This window comes from Danio rerio, chromosome 9, assembly GCF_052040795.2.
Source record: "Danio rerio strain M-AB ecotype USA chromosome 9, GRCz13ab, whole genome shotgun sequence".
Classification (NCBI taxonomy): Eukaryota; Metazoa; Chordata; class Actinopteri; order Cypriniformes; family Danionidae; genus Danio; species Danio rerio.
In genome coordinates, this window is record NC_141029.1 from 14,994,736 (window position 1) to 15,016,093 (window position 21,358).

Here is a 21,358-nt window from a genome sequence, read left to right on the forward strand (position 1 = left end):
CAGACACTGACAGACTCCAGCACAGTCTCATCTACATGATGCTCTGTGCCTCAGCATTTAGTGGGCCTCCGTCAGCCATCCATCGAAAAGGCATGCTGCTATGCTAGTTAGCATAATGTTAGCGTTCATGCTGCGAGCCTCTACTCATCAACACATAAGTGTGCACAAATGGAGGGGCGGCAATCTGTTATTAGAGCTCTGGGAAAACCAAGGCTGCAATTACGCAGCGGAGTACTGTAAATACAAGTGGATGTATGATCTACTGAAATGCCTGCTTATATAAACACTAATGAACGAGACGTGCTCTACTAGATGTTCCTATTTAGTCTTTATATACGCATTGATCTGATTGGATATATTGATTTCCACTCTATGAGATCTGAGCTTGCTCATTACAGCAGTATATTCTGCCAGTAAAAGTGGTCTGTTTGATTACCTGGCGTTCTGTGTGCTGTGCTTGTCTCCTCCTGAGCTGGGATAGTTGGCGTTGCAGTGTCAGGAATGGTGGTAGATTCTGAAAGACAAAATAAGTAGAAAATGCAACATTTTAGAAACAAATATGTTAAATAAATAGCCCTACCTCACGAGTAAAGGTAATTGTTTTACTTTTGGATAACTATTTTACTTTAAAACAACTATTGTCAAAGTCTAGATCATATAAATTCATACGATTTCATTCATAATTTATTTTTAAAAGGAAACACAATCAACCCTATCACTTATTGGGAGATGAGCAAATCGTACTAAAATGTACAAATAAAATCATACACATATTTGTCACAACTTATATATTTAGGCCTGTAGCCAGCCTGGTGAAAGGGTTTTTTTTTTTTTTTTAATTATGAACCTTTTTTGTAGTTTAATTATGAAGTTTTAAATAATTTTTAAGCACTATTTTTTGCAGCATTAGCTTGTCAGATAGTCATCAAGCACACTTTTTGATGTACCAAAAACATTTTCTAAAGATTTATAAGAAAAAAAAAATATATATATGATAATAATACTTATTATTCAAATACAAATGTATTACGTCACATATAATCGGGGAAAAAAATGCTGTTCAAATTTTTAATGAAAAACTAGCCTATTTTCATTTATTAGGCAAACACAAACTGATGACCACATTCAACTTTCCTCAGTCACACTGAAGCAACAGCCAAAAGAGGACTTCGATGGTTATTTTTACAATTTATTATGACATAGCAGTCATAATAGGACAAATGAGCTTGTGTATGGAACAAACTCTGGACTTTTATCAGTAAAGGGTAGGTCTTTCGAACCACCCAAACCCCTCTGACTACGGGCCTTATTTTGTATATATGTTACTGGCAATGTGTAAAATCTGGCATTCTATAGAATGTCAAGGAAATGTGTAGAATGCCTAAAATCGAACGTCAAGTGTGAAATGATTGTAACTTTATACATTGCCTAGGCATTCTATAAAATGCAGAGTTGTCGTGCGGCAGAGTATGTAACTGGCCTACTCCCAAGTGGCGCTTGGGTCATTGTTTTTGATTATATCATTTATATTTATAATTATATTATTTTGATTATATCGAAGGACGTGAGTGTTTTGTTTTTAAAAGATGTCTAATGGATGTCTAATAGACGTCTAAACATAGTTGTCTTGGCGAAAACAAAGCAAAATTTGTATTGTCACTTAAAATCTAAAAGAAGTATAGGCCAAAACATGACTAGTCATCACACATATAAGCTACACACAACACATATAAAGTCTATTAGATTTTTACTGACAGCTCAATTTTAGCCTTGTTTTAGCCAAGCTGTCTTCATGTAGATGTCTATTAGACCTCTATCAAACACACAATTGTTTGCTGGGGAATGTTACTGTAAGACAGCATATTGCTGATATGAGGTTCCACTACCACATCACAGACGATATAGTACCAAATACTTTCTCAGTTCTGCTGTCATTGTTTTGTTCTGTAAGAACATCATATGCTTTATTTTGTAATCTTTTGACTTTAAAATAGTTAATGATCAATAAAGGCTTTTGTTGTGCTCTTCTGATACGTTGCCTAAATGATACTTGCCATTCAATATAGTGCCTAGGAATTGTATAGAATGCGTACAATGAAAACAATTATTCCAAGACGACTACTTGGATTTCAAAATCTTTTTAAGATAAGTGGTTGTAAACAAATTATTTTGGATGAGTTTAAACAAACGAATAAATTTTGGATGAATTTAAAAAAAATTAAGTTAAACATTACTAAACTTAATTTGTTTGTTTAAATTCAACCCGTATAAATTGTTTGCGACAATTTTGCAGACATATTTTTTTTTCAGTGTAGGAAAAGTATGCAAAATCTTTACAAAAATGTGATATTTCATATTTTGCCTAAAACCATTAGGCATTCTATACATTTCCTAGGCATTCTACACAATACCAGGATTTCACACATTGCTGGTAACATATAGACCAATTCACTTTTACAGGACAAATTAAATTGAATTGAATAAAGAACAAATTCCAGGATCCAATCACATTTCCATAATTGATCAATGCTTCACTGTCCATCCCATATGCTATACCTATTGTTTTCTATATATGATTTTTGTACCACTTCTGAAGGGTTAGCAAGCGATCCAAACTTACGCACACATTGTATTTAAAAAAAAAAAACTCCTCAAATATGAAATGACAGAATAATCACACATGATCGCACACAGGCATGCATGCACACCAGCATCTGCCCCCCCCCCCCCCCCTCCCCAAAAAAAAAAAAAAAACTGGCCACAACCCCCAGACACACGCAAACCAGACTGAGGCAATTAAAAATGTGCACATGCACACGCTGCATTTACAATAGGGGAAATATTACAAAACCACAACTAGAAAAAAAGGAAAAGAAACTGCAAGCATCTGAGAACGATTTAGTGTGAACTGCTCTAATTGAGAGTGAGAGTATATAGTGTAAATGATAGATTCATCATTACACCTCAGACAACTGCATTTACTGTAACAGTTAATGCTACGATGCCATTAAATGTTAAACCGCTGATGCCACAGCTATTTTCCATGAGTCATGAGACTTCCAAAGTAGTGAAACTCTCTTTAGCTTTACATCTGTGTGTTTCCTCCCCATTTCTCGTCTATAAAGTGATGTCACAAACTCCGATAATAATAACAAAAAACAATAAATAACAAAACTTTCAGTGTGGACGATTTCTGCAGTGCTCTTTCGTGGTTTCTGCGGTGATAATTTGTTATGACAGAAAATGTTAAATCAGCCACTGCATCTCTCTTCGTTCCCTGCGGGGGTTCGAGCGAATGAAGATTTAGAGACAACGAGGCGTAAATGAGTAATGATTGTCAGCTCTTAAAGTCATTAATGTCATTACTCTTAACAATTCCCTGCTTAATTGGCAAATACGTGAGTGGCGTAACACTAATCATGTAGACACTTTAGCACAACATGAAAAGGAGAGGCCTACTGTAATATTAATATGTTATTAATTTCTATAAGCGGGTGCGTACATGAAAGGGATGCACCAGCTGGCTGCCTCTGACATTAAACTCAATTAATTTTCTGCCCTTTACAAATGCAATTAACCTCCCAGCAAGTTCTGGATATCTGAAAGCTCTTTCTCTTGTACTGTAGCACACCTTTCTCTCTTTAGCTTCACGTACATTGACACACTCCTGTCTCAACCGATGTACAGAACTGCTGATCAGTTCTGGGTCAGTAGGGTTTACTTTTATGTTTGGGAATAAGTCTCTTATGCACACCATTGCTGCATTTATTAAATTACAAAGATAGAAAAACAATACTGTAAAATTGGGATTTTTATTTAATATTTTACAGTAAAGTTATGTTCTATTTGAATGTATTTTTAAAATGTAATTTATTCCTGTGATTCAATGTTGAAAAAACAAACAAGCAAGCTGCAATGTAAAGTGTTTAAACCCTTAAGGGCTAGTTCTTAATATCTCACCCTCATATTAAACCCCTGAAAACTTTATCTTCAAAACACAAAAATGCACACTATTGTCTGATCCAAAGCATATAGGCCAACAAAGCCATTCTTACAGTTCTTTTGGAACACACAAGTAGATAGAGCTTTCTATGATTACAGTTGAACCACTGAAGTGACATTAAATGTTTTTTTGGACTTTCTGAACTTTAAACGTCTTGAGAGCAATGCTGTCTATGTAGGATTAGAGAGCTCTCTGATTGTCTCCGTCAGATCTAAAATATCTTAACTTGTGTTCGGAAGATGAACAAAGGTCTTAAGGGATTGGAACCGCATGAGGATGGGTAATTGATAACAAAATTGAAGATTTTAGGTGAACTAATTCTTTAAAATGAATTATACTACCTGACAAGAGTCTTGTTGCCTATCCAAGTTTTAGGAACAACACATAAACAACATGACTTAACTTCTATTTGATCATTTGATATCAGAAGTTTCTTATATGAAAAGCAAAGACCTCTAGATTACATTTATTTTGCCAAAATAAAATATGATTATGCCTTGATTTTTAATTATTACATTAGGACAGTAAGGTCTGACTTTGCTTAGATAAAAAGTCTTGTCATTTAACAGAAATCATTAACAGTATAGAACATTAAGTCATGGTGCAGTGTAGTCAAAAAACTTATTAATAAAGCCATCTGGTATGGCAAAGCAGACGTATTTGCAGGACTCCCAGAGTTCATCAAAATTCTTTGGATTCATTTTCAATGCCTCATCCATCTTACCCCAGACTTATTCAATAATGTTCATGTCTGGTGACTGGGCTGACCAATCCTGGAGCACTTTGACCTTCTTTGCTTTCAGGAAGCTTGATGTGGAGGCTGAAGTATGAGAAGGAGTGCGATCCTGCTGAAGAATTTGCCCTTTCCTGTGGTTTGTAATGTAAAGGGCAGCACAAATGTCTTAATTCCGCAGTCTATTGATGTTAACATCCACTTTGCAGATCTCTCCCACACCCCCATACTGAATGTAACCCCAAACTATTATTTTTCCTTCACCAAACTTGACTGATTTCTGTGATAATCTTGAGTCTGTGTAAGTTCCATTAGGTCTTCTGCAGTATTTGTGATGATTGGGATGCAGTTCAACAGATGGTTCATCTGAAAAATCTACCTTCTGTCATTTTTCTAAATGATCAACTAAAAGTCAAGTTATTATTTGTTGCTTTTACAACTAGAATCGACATAAACTTTTGTCAAGTAGTGCATGTTTATGTGTGTTTTACCAGGACTGATGGCGGTAAAGAAATCAATGTAAGTGAAAGTACATATTAAAATATGTTTAGATACTAAAACATTTTTTTTTAAACTGATGCAACAATTACTAACAGTAAGTTTGACACCTAGCATTCCTCTTCAAGTGATTTTATAATCACCACATATGAAATAAGTTCCTGACTTCTGATACCTGAAGCCCCATCTATAGATCCGAGCAAGACACGGCAATAGATTTCCAATATGCTCCAAAGCCCTACTGACGGAGCCAATTGATCTGTATCCCAGAACTCTCTGGGCGTCGCCTGAGATTTCCTCCACAGCCTGATAACACATTAAGGCCATGAAATGTTTCCAAGTCTCTAAAACAGAGCAGATATTTACAAGCAAACACCCGTTTTTGGGGTTATTCCTCATCACCCTGAAGGATTACTTTGTTTTTAACCTTTATATTCAGTGCACAAAGAAAAGTTAGTCATGCCTCATGGGCTCCGCAGAGCTCTGGCAATCTCTGACTCAGCATTTTTGTAGCAAGACGGAAAAAATGTTCAATTATGTAGAAAGCCTTGGAGTAAATCTGTGCCCCTGGCATGCGGACGGGCTGTTCTGCAGCGCCTGACTGAGATCTTGAGCTTATAAGGAAAAAAAAACGAAGACTGATGTGTGTTTGTTCGACTGTGTGGAGCAACAAACAGAAAACAGGAGTCCAATCGGATCAGCAGGAGTGAAACTGGTCATCAAAAGCTGATGTGAGTGAATGAAAAACAAAGTACACATCCACATTAAACCTAAATTGCAAACATGAAACACACAAACGCTGATGCTTATTCATAGGCAACCTAATTAAACATTTCCAACTTGAAAGACAAGACTTTTGGCCTCCAGAATCCAATAACAAAGGTTTTTTCCAACTAATTAAAGCTTTTGTCTCTGTGTCTTTTGAACACAGAAAGTAACAGAAGGTTTATCGTGTTATCTGTGAGCTAGTAAATTCCCCAAATACAAGTGCTCAGACACACACTTAGTTCAGAAGGGCCTGTTTGCTTGGCCCCTGATAAGGACTTTCCTCTCGAGCTCAGTTACGCCAACAAATCATCTCCAGGTGATAGATATCAAATATACTTCACATGCCTAGAAATACTGAGTGCTGTCCTCAGAGAACTCTGCTTCAAAACAACAGCAGCAATTTCCAAAACTAATCTCTTCAGCCGGCTAGGAGAGTGAATATTTATCACAAACCTTTCAGATGTAAGTATATACAGTTAAAAAATGGAGTTGTAAAGTTATGCACTGCACTTCAAGGGTTGTCAGTTCACAAAATAAAAGCAACTTCAGCCAAAATTAAATCTATAAATCATTTAAAGCGACTTGGATTGAACAGCTTAAGTCGTACAGATATATTGTTTGACTTTATGTGTCTAGTGTGAATAGAAAGGAATCCATCTTATTAATTTAAATAAAACAATCCTCATTTGTGCTCCAAAGAACACATTTCATATGGGTTTAGAACAAGTAAATGATTTTTAGGTAAATGGCTTTTGGGTGAACTATGATTTTGACACTGGCTAAAATGTTATAGTTGGTTGTTCAGCACCAGATAACCAAGCCAGACATTCTAAATGCCTGTCTCGTTAAATATTCATAGACAGTTGTGATGCACATTAAACAATGATGGGAAGCTATTAATTGGAGTGGTTAAGTGACCACCATATCAAGTTTGAGAAGATGTACAGTTGAAGTCAGAATTATTAGCCCCCTTTTGATTTTATTTTATTTTTTTAAATATTTCCTAAATGATTTTTAACAGAGCAAGGAAATTTTCACAGTATGTCTGATAATATTTTTTTTCTTCCGGAGAAAGTCTTATTTGTTTTATTTCAGCTAGAATAAAAGCAGTTATTAATTTTTTTAAAAACATTTTTGGGACAAAATTATTAGCCCCTTTAAGCTATTTTTTTTTTCGATAATCTACAGAACAAACCATCGTTATACAATAACTTGCCTAGTTACCCAAACCTGCCTAGTTCACCTTAAATTAAATTAATTAAATATCACTTTAAGCTGTATAGAAGTGTCTTGAAAAATATCAAGTAAAATAGTATTTACTGTCATCATGTCAAAGATAAAATAAATCAGTTATTAGAAATAAGTTTTTAAAACTATTATGCTTAGAAATGTGCTAAAACAATCTTCTCTCCATTAAACAGAAATTGGTGAAAAAAATAAACAGCACGCTAATAATTCAGGGGGGCTAATAATTCTGACTTCAACTGTATGTGATATGAAAGATTTTTGAGAAATGAAAACTATTACTAGTCAATTTAATTTGAATATTTTAAGAAACAATCCTTAGGAATTTTGTTTAGGGAAATTACTTTATCTCTTAAGTTATTCTTTGTTATTACAGTGACCATCAAGCTGGGTTTCCATCATCCTAAGTTTATGCTCATTTCAAAGTATTGCATGATCAACAAGTGACAGAAATGGCAAATTAATTAAAAATTCTAATTAAAAATGTTGATTCACAAAGCAAAAGTATGCTCGCTTAAGATGGCTTCGGCCTTTTGAGAAAATGGGTAAATGGTAATAATAGGAGATGAAAATGTATTTGTCTAATCTGCTTGGTAATTTATGACGTATTTGTGACGTATGAAATACTGTTTCCGGATCCAAGCCGCTACTGATTTGAATTGAGAAAATATTTGTTTGACCACTTTTTATTTTATTTTACTTTTTATTCACTTTTTTTATTATCACTCATTTTAGTGAATTTTATATAAAATCATAATGTAATCATAATCAGTCTCTGGGCTTGCTTCATCACAAATACCAAACTTTTAACAATTTATAAAAAAAAAAAAAAAAAAAAAAAAAAAATTATATATATATATATATATATATATATATATATATATATATATATATATATATATATATATATATATATATATATATATATGTGATTTGCAATCATTATTTTCAAAAATATTACATCGCTTTGTAAACATTTATAATTACCATTTAATGTCTCCCCATATAGTTTGATATAGCTCTTGGACCAGGAAGCCACTTCACATAACGTAACTCTGACATAGTGAACGTTCCACCAATTTGGCTCTATTATACTTGCCTTGATTACTTAGGGTACTAGGTAATCAGTACTACAGTAATCCATATGATTTAGAATTGTAAACATTGTTTTCTATGAGGTTATGCACACCGGTACCACAATTCGGCGTCTGTTGGCTTTGCTTAGCAATGTATAGAAAACAATGTAAAGATGTATCATGGTGCGGGTGTGTCACCTGCTTAAAGAGGCCATTCACACAAAACAGGGTTTCTATTCCAATGCACATGCTTGAGGGATGTGCATGACCATTACAATCATGTCTTTTGAAGCCCCTCATCAATGCTAGTTGCAATGCATTGGACCAACTAGAAAAATAAAGTTCGTAGACTAACTTTATGGTGACTTGAGTAAAAGCTTTTAAAAAGTTTGAAACAGGTGGCATACAGTAGATAGATAACTACATATATGTTAGCAGGTTTGTTTAGTATGGATTAGTATGCTTTTAGTATGGATTGGTATGTTGTTAGTATGTTTCTAGTATGGATTGGTACATTGCTAGTATGGATTGCTATGTTGTTAGTATGTCCAATGTAAAGGCAATGACAGTTGCTAGGGTGCCGTAAGGGGTTGCTAAAGTGTGGCTAGTAAGTTGAAAGGTCATCAGTGATTTTCATATTGGTAATCTGAGTTAAATTAACCCAACCTTTAGTCTGTATGACAGTCTAGCGTAAAAGTTATGAGGTCATAAAGTTTGGTCCAATATTAGTTCAATGGAACTTTTCCAAATTTTTTGAGTCAGTTTTCTGAATACCATAAGTCGGATCAGTTGGAAAAGATGTAGCAACACGAGTCCGACCAGTTTGAAGGTCTGGAGTAAATTTGGTGTAGCTTGAACGGTTTAGAAGGAGTTGCATGTAGAAATTAGTCTCAGAAGAAGACGGAATAAACATATTACGAATTTTTCAAGCCACTATAATTAGAAGATCTCAGAGACAGGGCAAGCAATGCAAGCTTCTGTTTACAGTAGCAAGTTGGCATAAGAAATGTTTTTAAACTTTAACATGGCAGAGAAAGGGCTTTTTAAAACCATCCCTAAACATAACATCTCACATTTAAAGATGCAAAGATGTGTCCAGTGTAAATAGCCCCTAACAACTTAATGGGAATGCAACTATAGGTAGCTATAGTAGAAAAGCCTAATGTTTTGACCAAATTTTTCTTGTTAAAATTTCCAGTACTGTACTTTAGAAGGACAAAAGCACTGTAATCATATATATTTAAGCAGGGAAGACGTACTGTATGGAAAAAGAGGAGGGGAGGATTGCAGATCAACCTAAATATTTACACTGGGAGGATATGAAGAATGACATGTGGGCTTTGTGGGTAAATGCCTGTGTGCAAACATGGCTTGTGTAGTGGGAATACACTAAATAGAAACATGTGCTCGATATCTTCAAAGAGCCAATTCGGCTAGAAGAGAGGAGCTGTTGTCCTGCAGCTCACATTGGGTTCATCCCGATAGAGAGATAGCAGTGAACGATGGTGAGAGAGACTCGCACTTGGCGCGAGTGTGAGGTTGAGCCAGAGAGCAGAGAAAAGTGATTACGCTCTCCTTGTCAAAAGATGTGAAGAAGAGGAAACAATTTTCCATCCCGTCTCCAGCTGCCTACGCAATAGAGGATCGCTGTGTCCTAAAACAACACCCACTGTTCCCCCATCCACACATCTGAGAGTCATCAGTGAACATCACTCTCTCTGTCAAGTCTGTGACATTACTGTTCACCCAGCTATGGTGTGTTTATGTTAGTACCAAGAGTGGGTAACAGGTACCAGAACTGAGACTTAAATAATGTCATTATTTATATCACACTAGTTTCCTTTTTTCTGGTGAACACAAGGAAAAGATTTTGGTTAATGTCATTATACAGGCACTTGAAAGATAGATTGTATTTTTTCATACTATGAGAGACAGTGTGTACCATTAAGTTGTCTTATATCTTCAACAAAAGGGACACATTTCCATTTTATGGAATAGGTTGAGAGTCAGTAAATGACCACAGAACTTTTATTTTGACTGAGCTATTCCTTTAGGTCATAGGTCTCAAACTGGATTCCTGGAGGGCTGCAGCTCTGTAAAGTTTAGCTCCAACACTAATCAAATACAGCTGATCCAAATAATCAAGGTGTTCAGGACTGCTAGAGACTATTAAACAGGTGTGAGTTGGAGAGGTTTGGAGCTCAACTATGCAGAGCTGTGGCCCTCTAGGAATTAAGTTTGAGACCATTGCTTTAAGTGCATGAGTTTAACTTAACAATCATCTGGGCCCAAGCCAAATTGATATTCAAGTAGTAGCCATAAAAGTACAGCTCGTGTATACATGAATAGGGAAAGCTTGTCAAAATTACAAACCTTTGTTTGAGTCTCCGATACAATCAACAACATTATAATAATTAAACATTTCTTAAGTCAAATTAATGCTGTAACAGCTATTTTTGAAGTTTTGGAGGCTCGACAATGATTACCACCTATTTGTTTTTTTTAATTATTTTTTTTATTAATGAATTGTCCTTCTAGAAAATGGAATACTATAGTAAAATGGTAGTGTTGCTTTAGATCAGACCTGGGCATTTTACGGCCCCCGCACCACATGCGGCTCGCTGGACTTCTTTGATCGGCCTAAGTAAAGTATTTATTTAATTTAAATTCAATCGCAAACAGGGCCTTGCAGTAGGTAGGTCCGATATTGCATTACTTTCACATGAGACATCTTTTGAGTGCTCAGTTTCGTTATTTCAAATGGAGACGTGCGGGATCGGCGTGCAAATAGGAAGGCATGCACATGCCATGTCATGCTCACGTTTTCCAGATGGAGTGAGTTGAAAAAATTAAAACATTTCAGAGTGCCATGAGGAAACCACAAATCATGTGATAGGAACCAACCAGGCAGCTTCACACTTTGCATGGAATCACACAGTAATAAATGTAGACTAATTACCTCAGATTAATGCCTTAAATGCAGATACAGATCCACTCTCGGTGATGATCATTACATCACATATCCACCTCACATTCAACCTGACTTTAGTGCAATTGTTTAGGCTAGAATTCTCTTACTGAACATAAAAAAGAATAAATGAATGAATAAATGATCAATTTATAAAAAAAATAAATAAGGTGAAGCAATTAGACAAACAGTGGCATTTATATGAAGGTGATATTGTGATGCTGATCTTACAAATACTTTAGTTTTTATGAATGTTTATTGAATAGTTTCACAGAATTTTTTCTTTGAAAACAAATGAACTGTATTGGCCCTCTAAAACTCCCAGAGTATAATGTGGCCCACCCGCAAATAACTGCCCACCCCTGCTTTGAATGATACTGCATTTGTATTGGTATGTATCCCATGATGGCTTTCCAACAATATATTTAAATTAGTTTATTAATGGTGATATTTAAATTAAATAAATAAAGCTCCGGTAAATGTAAACTTCTTTCAAAAATCCTTTATTTATAAAAATCTTACATATATCTTATAGCATATTCTTAATTTTGTACCTATTAAACTTCCTCTTTTTAGGTCATTTTAAAAATGTTTTCATACTCATTCTAAACAAGAGATGCCCAAACTAGAGCCCCCGGATCAAAGTTGGCTCATGGTAACCTTTGATTTGGCCCGCCATCCTATGTGAGAAGAGAAGGAGAATGAAGGGAATCCATTCAAGATTGACAATTTAAATTCAAAAGTTTTATTGTTAAAAACTAACTGAAACTAAATGTTTCAATTAAATGGTGTACATGAATCAGATTTTGTTTAAATGTACATACTGTCACCTGACAAAGCAGAGACTTTGGTGAGCAAATCAAGTCAAAGGCAGATTCAGCTAGACTAGTGTATTCAGCATTGAATGTGTTATAAATGTGATTGTTTATGTTTTTATTGCAATAAGTTATCATTTAAGACGTTACACTGCACTAGTTAATACCATTTAAGGTAATGTTTTTTATTTATTGTTTAAAATAATATTAAATAAATTGAGAAATTACCCATAGCAACTTTAATTAAATATAGTTTGGTATATTTACATTTGGCCCACGTCTCTAACATTTGGTTTTTGGTCCTGCATACGAAAAAGGTCTTGTAACCTTGTTCAAATAATCGCTTACTGATTCTTATAATTCTTAGTTAAGCAAGTTGATTTTCAGCTTACAGTACCAATCATATGTAAATCACCGCACTCTACCAGATAAATTTGGTGCTGTGATCAAATTTCTTCAGTACCAAAAAGGTCTGCACTCAATAATTTATTAAATAAATCACAGAAGAAAAGAAAAAAAAAACGAGTGTTTCGGTTGTGTGCCTTCATCAGTGTCACGTTATAGTACTTCCAGTTTTCACAAACCGTCCCGTCCATGTGCCTAAACTGTCTGTAATAAAAACTGAAGTCCTCCTAAATCCCAGAATCTTCACTCGGACCAAGTCTCAAGGGCTGCACTCTCTGTTAAAGGTGTTTCCATTCGCTCCTTCATTTCTGAGCACCCAGCAGAGGTCACTGTCCTCACTCTTTCCACCTCTCGCTCCTCACCCAGGAACCTCTGGCTTGATGAGAGTCCAGCAATGAATAATAGACAAGGGTGTCTGATTGAAATATCTAAAGTCCCTCTGTGTCTTTCACGCTCCTGCTCACACAAGGCCTGTCTGCCACGCCTCTGTTTATTTATTCATCAATTCATTATTCCTTTCCTCGTATCCCTCACTCCACATTTCCTTCCTTCAGGAGAATGATGGGATTTGGGGACACAATCGTAGCTTAGCCACAGCAGAGAATAACTTCAGGAATGCATGACCTTGGTATGTGTGTTTGTACTGTATATAGGAGCAGTATAGAATGCATAATGGTATGTAATTATAGTATGACATACGTAATTGTACAGTCATTACCATCAAATAAACACTGTCAGGGTGATCAAAACCATGACACTGAGTACACGACTCTACATTATCCTGTTTATTTCAATGCAAATAGATGGGTATGGAATATTGATTTGAGTCTAAATTACTTTAGTATGTCATTAAGTCACTTTAATTCTTATAGAGCTTTAAACAATGCAAATTGTGTTGCTTTTTTCAAAGAAGATAATTTGAAATCAGATATTAAAGCCGTAGTTCACCCAAAAAGCTAATTTGCTCGTGATTTACTCGCCCTCAAGTGGTTCCAAACCTAAAAAGACCCACAAAAGCACATATTTAGGAGAAGGCTAAAAATCTGTAACCATTGATGACTTTCATAGTAGGAAAAAACAAATACTATGGAAGACAGTGGTTACAGGTTTTCAGCATCTTTTTTTGTGTTCAACTGAAAAAAGAAACACAAAGGTTTGCAACAAGTAAAGGATGAGAGCGTGTTGCGAGGGAAAAGACGGCTTGCATTCATCATCATCAGGTCTCCTTTTTCATCGCAGATGAGTCAGTGTACTGTTCTACTAACTGAAACTACTAACTGACCAACTGTTCTACTAAATGATATTGGTTTAATACGAATCAGAAGAGTTATCTGGTATGTTAGTACTTAATGAAGACGCAAACCGTCACACAACAATTCTGTTCAATTTAATAAACTGGTTCGAACGATTCACTTAGAAGATCCAGTCAAAACCAAATGACTCATTCATGAATCGCCTGTCATATGATGTAGTGATATCACTACAGACAGAAACAAAAACAATAGCAGGCCAGACGGAGACTTTTGACAACTGCAAGAAATACAACATCAAAAAAAAAAAAAACTTTACTGGCATACACCCGCAGGCCCCCGTCATCAGCTATGATTGACATCAGTTCACGTTCTCCAAGTAAAACAATTAATTTGACCAATCTAAAAAAACGGTTCTTGCTTCTATTGTTGAGGAGGTGCAGCCACTGTCTAACGTTACTGTAGAAGCGACTACATTTCATAATATAGTACGATTTTTTTCTCTTTTGGGAAACGACTTATACATTTTTTAAGGCCACGTGAAGTAATTTATTTAATGTATAAAGCTCGACGATTTATTTTGATTTAAGGATTATCATCTTACTGTTCATTTTGTTATAAAACATTTTTAATAGAGGTTTAAAAGGTTTAAAAAGGTTTATAAAGGTTTAAAAGTTTTTGCCTTACTTTTTTGTACTCTTAGACTTTATTGCAGTCTTTATGTCAATGGACAGGGAATTTACTTAACTAATAACACAAAACATTCAAAAGTAGCAAACACATTACTTCAAACACTGTAATTAATCTGTATATACAGCATATATAGCTCTACATTCAGAAAGTTAAAAAAAATATAATTTTATCCTACATTTTTTTAAGTAAAAAAAAAAAAAAAGTGTAGGTGGTTGTTAAATGCAGAGCTTCTCTATAAAAACAGTGAAAAAACACTCGCAGGTTCTGAACCTAGCCAGGTAAGGAAAAGTAACGCAAAAATAACTCAAGTTTAAAATAACACATTACTATCTATAATAAAATTTTTTTAAAGCAATTAGTTACTTTTCTGGGAGAGTATTGCTTAATATTGAATAACTTTAACAACACTGCTGGCCAATATGATCCTTCTTCCTAAAATTTTGCAATGGTAGTAAGAAGCACTCTTTCCAGTGTAAATGTTGTGCTTGTACAGTAAGATATGAAACAGAGACATAAGTCAATAATACAGCTAGGAGGTCACCATATAAAAACACTAAAATATTAAGCATTTAAGAGTATAATTTAAGAGTATAACTTCTAATATTCTCTCCGTCTATGAAATGCAATATGTGCATGCGTGTATATGAACGAAGAGGTGGCAGATGTGTGTGATTGGTGTAAACATCTCAGTGCAGTGGAGTGAGACTGATGTAGCTCAGTGAATATTTAACATATCTCTGTCTCCTGACGATTCCCCACGGCCCCTCAAAATCCGAACAACAGCAGCCCGGGCCCCTGCATCACTCACCCTCGCGCCACAGCTGCAAACGCCCGCAATTTACAAAAGTACTGTTGGCTTTAGAGCAGTGAATTAGGACAATCTCTCTCATAGCGTAGGTCTGTATGTTTTTTGTTGTCAGACGGCTTCTTTGAGGATCGGCGCTGGTTGTGATCACCGCGGATGTGAACAACAGATGGTAGGAAACGAATCAGCCATGGTTTTGTGCATATTGACGGAAACAAAGAAGTACAAAAGAAAAACAAAAGTGACATGTAAGTATATGTAACCTTGCTGTAGCTGGGGGTGGATTTTACTTTTTAATTATAACTGATGAGTTTGACTGCAAAAACTGGATGGATGAGCCACATTAAAGTTGCCGCCAAGAGCCAATGAACACGAGCATCTGTGCAACTGCACATCATTTAGATTATATATTAATATGAAGTTGCTACAAGCAATTTAAAAAGGCTACAGGCTAAGCTAATTAACTTTGTTACTGAGTGGATGAATTGTGAATACTGTGATTACTTTTTAAAAATTTTAACAGATTTCTGAGTGTTGAGCATCAGTAAAGACATCAGTAGCATCTGTTGGCTTTAAAAGTGGGGAAAACTGGATAATTTTGAGCGTTTGTCAGCTAATTTCATCTTCCGGGTTTAAAATAATTTTTGGGGTGGAATCAAAATTAGTGACAGCGCAAATCTGCTAGTGAAGTGATGAAGTGTCTGTTTGTCTTTATTTATAGCAGAGTTTTCTTATTCTATGAGAAGACTCTGCTTCTTAATTATGCATGAGAGCACGTGCTTTCCGGAAGCAAGACAGACATGCCAAGCTGTAAGACCCAACGACTGGATGAGACCCCACATGGCACAGGTCATATGTGTTTGTTTCCATGATTCACAGGGTTTGTTGCATTTTTTTCACAGTGCTTCTATCAGGGCTGATACAGCAAAGCTGTTGGTTTGCAGCCAGCATTTTTGTTGAGAGAGCTGTATGAGGACTGGAAAATGGCAAGCAATCAGAATGAAGAAGTTCACCGCTTGAGAGGAGTTCAGAGAAAACAGACCTGTGAACTTTGGTTTCGACCACAGTTGTTCCCAAGGGTTTGATTATTGCGGTCGCCGGATTTTCAATTATTTACAATGTTTTCTTACAAGAACATACATTAAATAAGTAACTGGCCAAATACTTATGTGCATTAATGTTAAATATATTTATCTTTAAAAAAGCGGGAATCTACAAAACAGTACTGCTGCTTCGAGATATTTCAAATAAATGGACACACTGGATAATTAAATGGAGCAAAGACACACCACATGCAACTTTATCTTACTTTGTTAAATGAATTTGATAAGAAGTGCTCAACATTTTCATGCTAGAAAACATGTTTTATGAAGGAATGTAACTGATATGCTGCAACAGAACCTTTAAATACGAGATCAATGTAACGAATTTTGACGCTTTCGCCGCCGGAGCTGAAGGCAGACAGCGTTGTCGCCACGGCGGCCAGAGTGACCTTGCACATTCTCACTGCTTTCGGTGTGAATGCACAGTTAGAAAGTTTTTTCAGTTCATTTCCTTGATTCATTTCACAGACTTTAAGAATTTATAAATAAAAGCATAAACATTAAAAAACAGCTGAACAGTAGAAATCTAGGTGTCATTTTAATTCTAACTCATTCATTCATTCATTTTCTATCAGCTTAGTCCCTTATTTATCAGAGGCCGTCACAGCGGAATGAACAGATAATTATTCTGGCATATGTTTTACGCAGTGGATGCTCTTCCTGCCACACCCCAGTACAGGGAAACACCCATGCACTCATTCAAACACACTCATACACTACTACAGTATATGCCAATTTAGTCAATCCAATTCACCTATAGCGCATGTCTTTGGACTGTGGGGCAAACCAGAGCACCCAGAGGAAAACCACGCCAACACAGTGAGAACATGCAAACTCCACACAGAAATGCCAACTGGCCTAGCTGGGACTCGATCTAGCAATCTTCTTGCTGTGAGGGGACAATGCTAACCATTGAGCCACCGTGCTGTCTTAATTCTTTGTTGTATATGGGTGGAATTAGGAAATCCACTAACAGTCAATAGTCAATCGTCTAATAACATTGTAAAGAATGTATTGAAGCTATGTTTAGTTACTCTCATGAAATAGCCACAATAAAAACTTTCGTTATTTTGAATTAAAAAACTAAAACGTGCTAATTTTTCTGTTTTCATTATTAAATCGAAGCAATGCATGAACTTAAAGCTCACACGCACCTCAAACCCATAGGTCTGTATGCTTTTTTGCTGTCAACCGGCTCCTTTGAGGGCTGGTAGTAATCACCGTGGATGTGCATAACAGATGGTAGGAAACGAAACAGCCATGATGCTGTGTGTACAACGCAAGTAACAAAGAAAGTAAGAAAGAAAAATACACACAATTCAAAGTCGCATGGAAGTATACATAACACACGAGCGTGTTTGAGTGTCTGAGGATCTGTACGTGATTAGATTTACTGTGGAGATTAAATGCTGGGGCTGTAGTTTGTGGGGTAGATTGAGCCCCCCGTGTCTCCAACATCTGGTGCGCAGTTGTGCACTGCAGAGCCTCGCCGCACTGTCATCGCATTCCCTCACGCAAACATAACCGTGCGTACACAAACACAATCGACCGTCAGTCCGTTTTTCCACACTCATTAACTCACTGGCTTTGATCCTTCCCAAATGTCTTTCATCCGCTTTGATTATCGTCTCTTTCACTCTCGTTCATTTCTGGCCCACAGGCTCCGTAAACGTGTGCCAGTATCGCACCGAGCACCGCCGATGACACATGAAGCTTTCATCCCGGATTTCATCTTCCGCCTGCAAAAGTGCCACAGACTAACCCTGAGCCAGCACCAGCTCTCCGTCTGACTTTTCATCATGCCTTCTTTCTCCTGCAGTGTTGCCATGCTAATAAACCTGGGCACTGAGCCCCGAGGCTTCCCCTGGCCTCCACCCACATTCTCCTTTCTAGCAACTCTTTTAATGCTCGCTCGCCCCTGGCGCTCCTGCAGACACAGAGCCATGAAGACAGCCCGTCGATTACTGCCCCTCGGCCTGCCGCTTTATAGAGCCCAGGCCAGGTCCAGAGGGAGCAGCCATGTGTCCTTTCGGCTGATCATCATGCTGTGACAGGTAAAAGATTCAGGAGCAGAAGATATGAAGGGCATCGAGGACAGAGAGCAGAGATGCAAGTGACACGGCGACTGCTTTAGCCAGGGGGTGGTGTGTTTATTTTTTAATTAAAACAGATAATTCTGGCGCTAAAATCTGGATGGGTGTGCCAAGTTAAGTTTGCTGCCAACAGCCAATGGATTCACATATTGGTGTGATCGTACATCATTTGCATTATATATTGCTACAGGCAATGTAAACAGCCTTTGGCTAGGTTAATGAACTTTATTACTCAGCAAATTAATTGTTTATCATGATTATTATGAATCTGATGTGTCATGTGAAACGGCATACTGTTAAAAATCTAAGAATAGAGAAAAAAAAGCAAATCCATAGAATCGAAGTCCAATAAAGCTAATGTAATACTCTAAAAAATAAATAAATAAAATAAAGTAAAATAAAATAAAATTAAAAGTAAATAAAATAAAATAAATCAAAATAAAAAATAAATAAAAAATACAATACAATAAAATAATAAAAATACTAAAAATAAAAAATGTAATTAAAATAAAGTTCAATTTAAACAAAACAAAACAAAACAAAACAAAACAAAACAAAACAAAACAAAACAAAACAAAACAAAACAAAACAAAACAAAACAAAAATAAAATGGGTCTTACCTGGCAAGTCACAAGCCAGTATCTCCATTCTCATCCCAATGCCAGCGGGCGACCACCTCTCCGGATACACCCTGATAAACTGGGCCACAATCTCATCAAATCGACGGATCTCTGGGGTGTCGTAGTGTGTGTTACCCTCAAAAATCTGGAGGAACAAAATCGCAAAAACACTTTAGCACAGCTGTGTGATTGAAAGAGCAAAGCTACTGGATATGCTCTATATTTCCGAGTCTCTGACGCATCTCTGCAGCTCAGGTTTTAATTAACACAACTGTGGATGATTTCACTGGAATGTTATCAAAGCTCGCAGCATAATTGAATTCTGCTCTCAGAGTGGGAGATTGGGAATCTAGAAGTGAAATGCTGAGTCGCTGAGACGAGCAGGAAAGAATGAAATGAGTCTGTTAATAATCTGATTCTGGCAAACTGTTCATTACTGTAGCCTTTTCAACGACCCGAGATATTTAAATTTGCACGATTAACTAATTAACCTAATTCAACTCCAGTTACTTTATTTTTAGTTCAGTCCTGCTCAGCTAAAAAAGGCTTTATATATCGCGCTGAAGGTCATCAATGTTCTTTTACTGGTTTAAGGAGGTCTGTTCATGGCCTGTTTGTAGCTGTTGCTATTTTTGATTAAATCAAGAGTTATTGAGAAAGACACATTCTCTGAATGGGTGTATGTATGGACTTTTTTCTCGTCTTTTAATAAGTATTTTTAATTGTAGTATTTACAATTAGTATTGTAAAGTAAGTCCACGCAATTTACATCTAAGCAAACAATGAGATATTGAGAGCAGCAGTTATTGTTTCTGTTCACCAAAAGAATCATGAATTTGGGGTCGAATCAGGACTGGCAAAATAAAAATGTTTGGCTTACAAACCAACAGTAGTGTAAAGTAACAAATTACAAAAACTCAAACTACTGTAATGAAGTAGTTTATCAGAGAAATTGTGATTTATTAATTTATTATTCATGATTTTTTAAATGTGCACTTTTACTTTTTTAGTGCTGTATCAGTACTTTTACTCCACTACTTTCATTCAGCCTGCAGTCACTACTTTACTACCTGTCTATGGGGATTAGAATAATCAGTCCTGTGACTCCTGTTCAATCAAATCCCACATAGAAGATAAATCACATCATAAGAAACTACCCCAAGACATGGGTGATTTATAATTGCAACAAACTGTTTGGAAGCATTAAAAGTGTCCAAGATGTTCAAAATCTTTACACGCAATGACCCAGAGACTGTTTAGATGAATGTCACTGATGAGAAGATGATGGATGTTTACTGTATGATGACCAAAATGTCCTTAAACACCCAGCAGGTACAAGAAGTAAACATCATTTCAGATTTGGCAAACATGGCGTCAGATTTGGCCCCAGGTAGCAGCAGATTTTGGCGCAAATTTGGCATGAAGCTGGCACAGCAGGAATTCATCCGGCTCTGGCATACAGGATGTGGGCCAAACATGGCCCAGATTTGACAGAGGTTGCACCATATTTAAGGTGGCAAACAATACTTGGGCCAGACGACAAATGTATTATTTGGCCCAAATGTAAAAAAAAATATTTGTGGGCCATGTAAGTTTGGCCTGTCTTGACCCACATTTAATATATATATATATATATATATATATATATATATATATATATATATATATATATATATATATATATATATATATATATATATATATATATTTTTTTTTTTTTTTTTTTTTTGAGTAAAGAAATATTTAGAAGTACAAAGTCATTTCCATCTCCCTGTTTGCATCTTCTGATGCCTTCATTTTAATCCAGGAAACAATCACTATTTATAAATCTGTTGTATCCTGTATGTTGCAAAATAACCGAATTTTACCTGCATTACATATAATTGATTAACAAATTATATTATTATTAACCATTACAAACCATTACCATTATTAACGTGCCTAAATCGCAATGCTTCATGAGTTTATCAATTTCATCGCAGTCGTTGCAAACCAAATAATGACAATGACCAAACATGTTCCATAGCTGGCCCAGTTCAGGCCGAGTTATGGGTTATTAACTTGGCTGAGACTAGGCCCATATATGACTTGGTCCAGTCATGTACCGTAATTCACTGCAGCATATGGGCTTTTACTCGCATTACATTTTTGGCAAGTAATTGTACTTTAACTTAAGTAGGATTTTTCAGTACTCTTTTTACCTCTGCAAACCAGTTTCAAAATCAATTTCATACATCAAAGTTAAAATCCCACCTGGTTAGCGTAAGTCAACAGCTTACAACA

General features: G+C 36.0%; 1 protein-coding gene across 3 annotated transcripts in view; it reads right to left on the bottom strand.

Moving 5' to 3' along the window:
• nrp2b (neuropilin 2b) overlaps positions 1-21,358 on the bottom strand; it is a 140,196-nt gene that overhangs the window by 22,366 nt on the left and 96,472 nt on the right. For all 3 annotated transcript variants that reach the window (XR_015498801.1, NM_212966.1, XM_087266282.1), the window contains 2 exon segments: positions 19,076-19,220; positions 437-514 (listed from right to left, as the gene is read on the bottom strand). Coding sequence is in view for 2 of the 3 variants with exons in the window: in NM_212966.1 (NP_998131.1) it covers positions 437-514; positions 19,076-19,220 (223 nt within the window). In the remaining variant the exon portion in view is untranslated.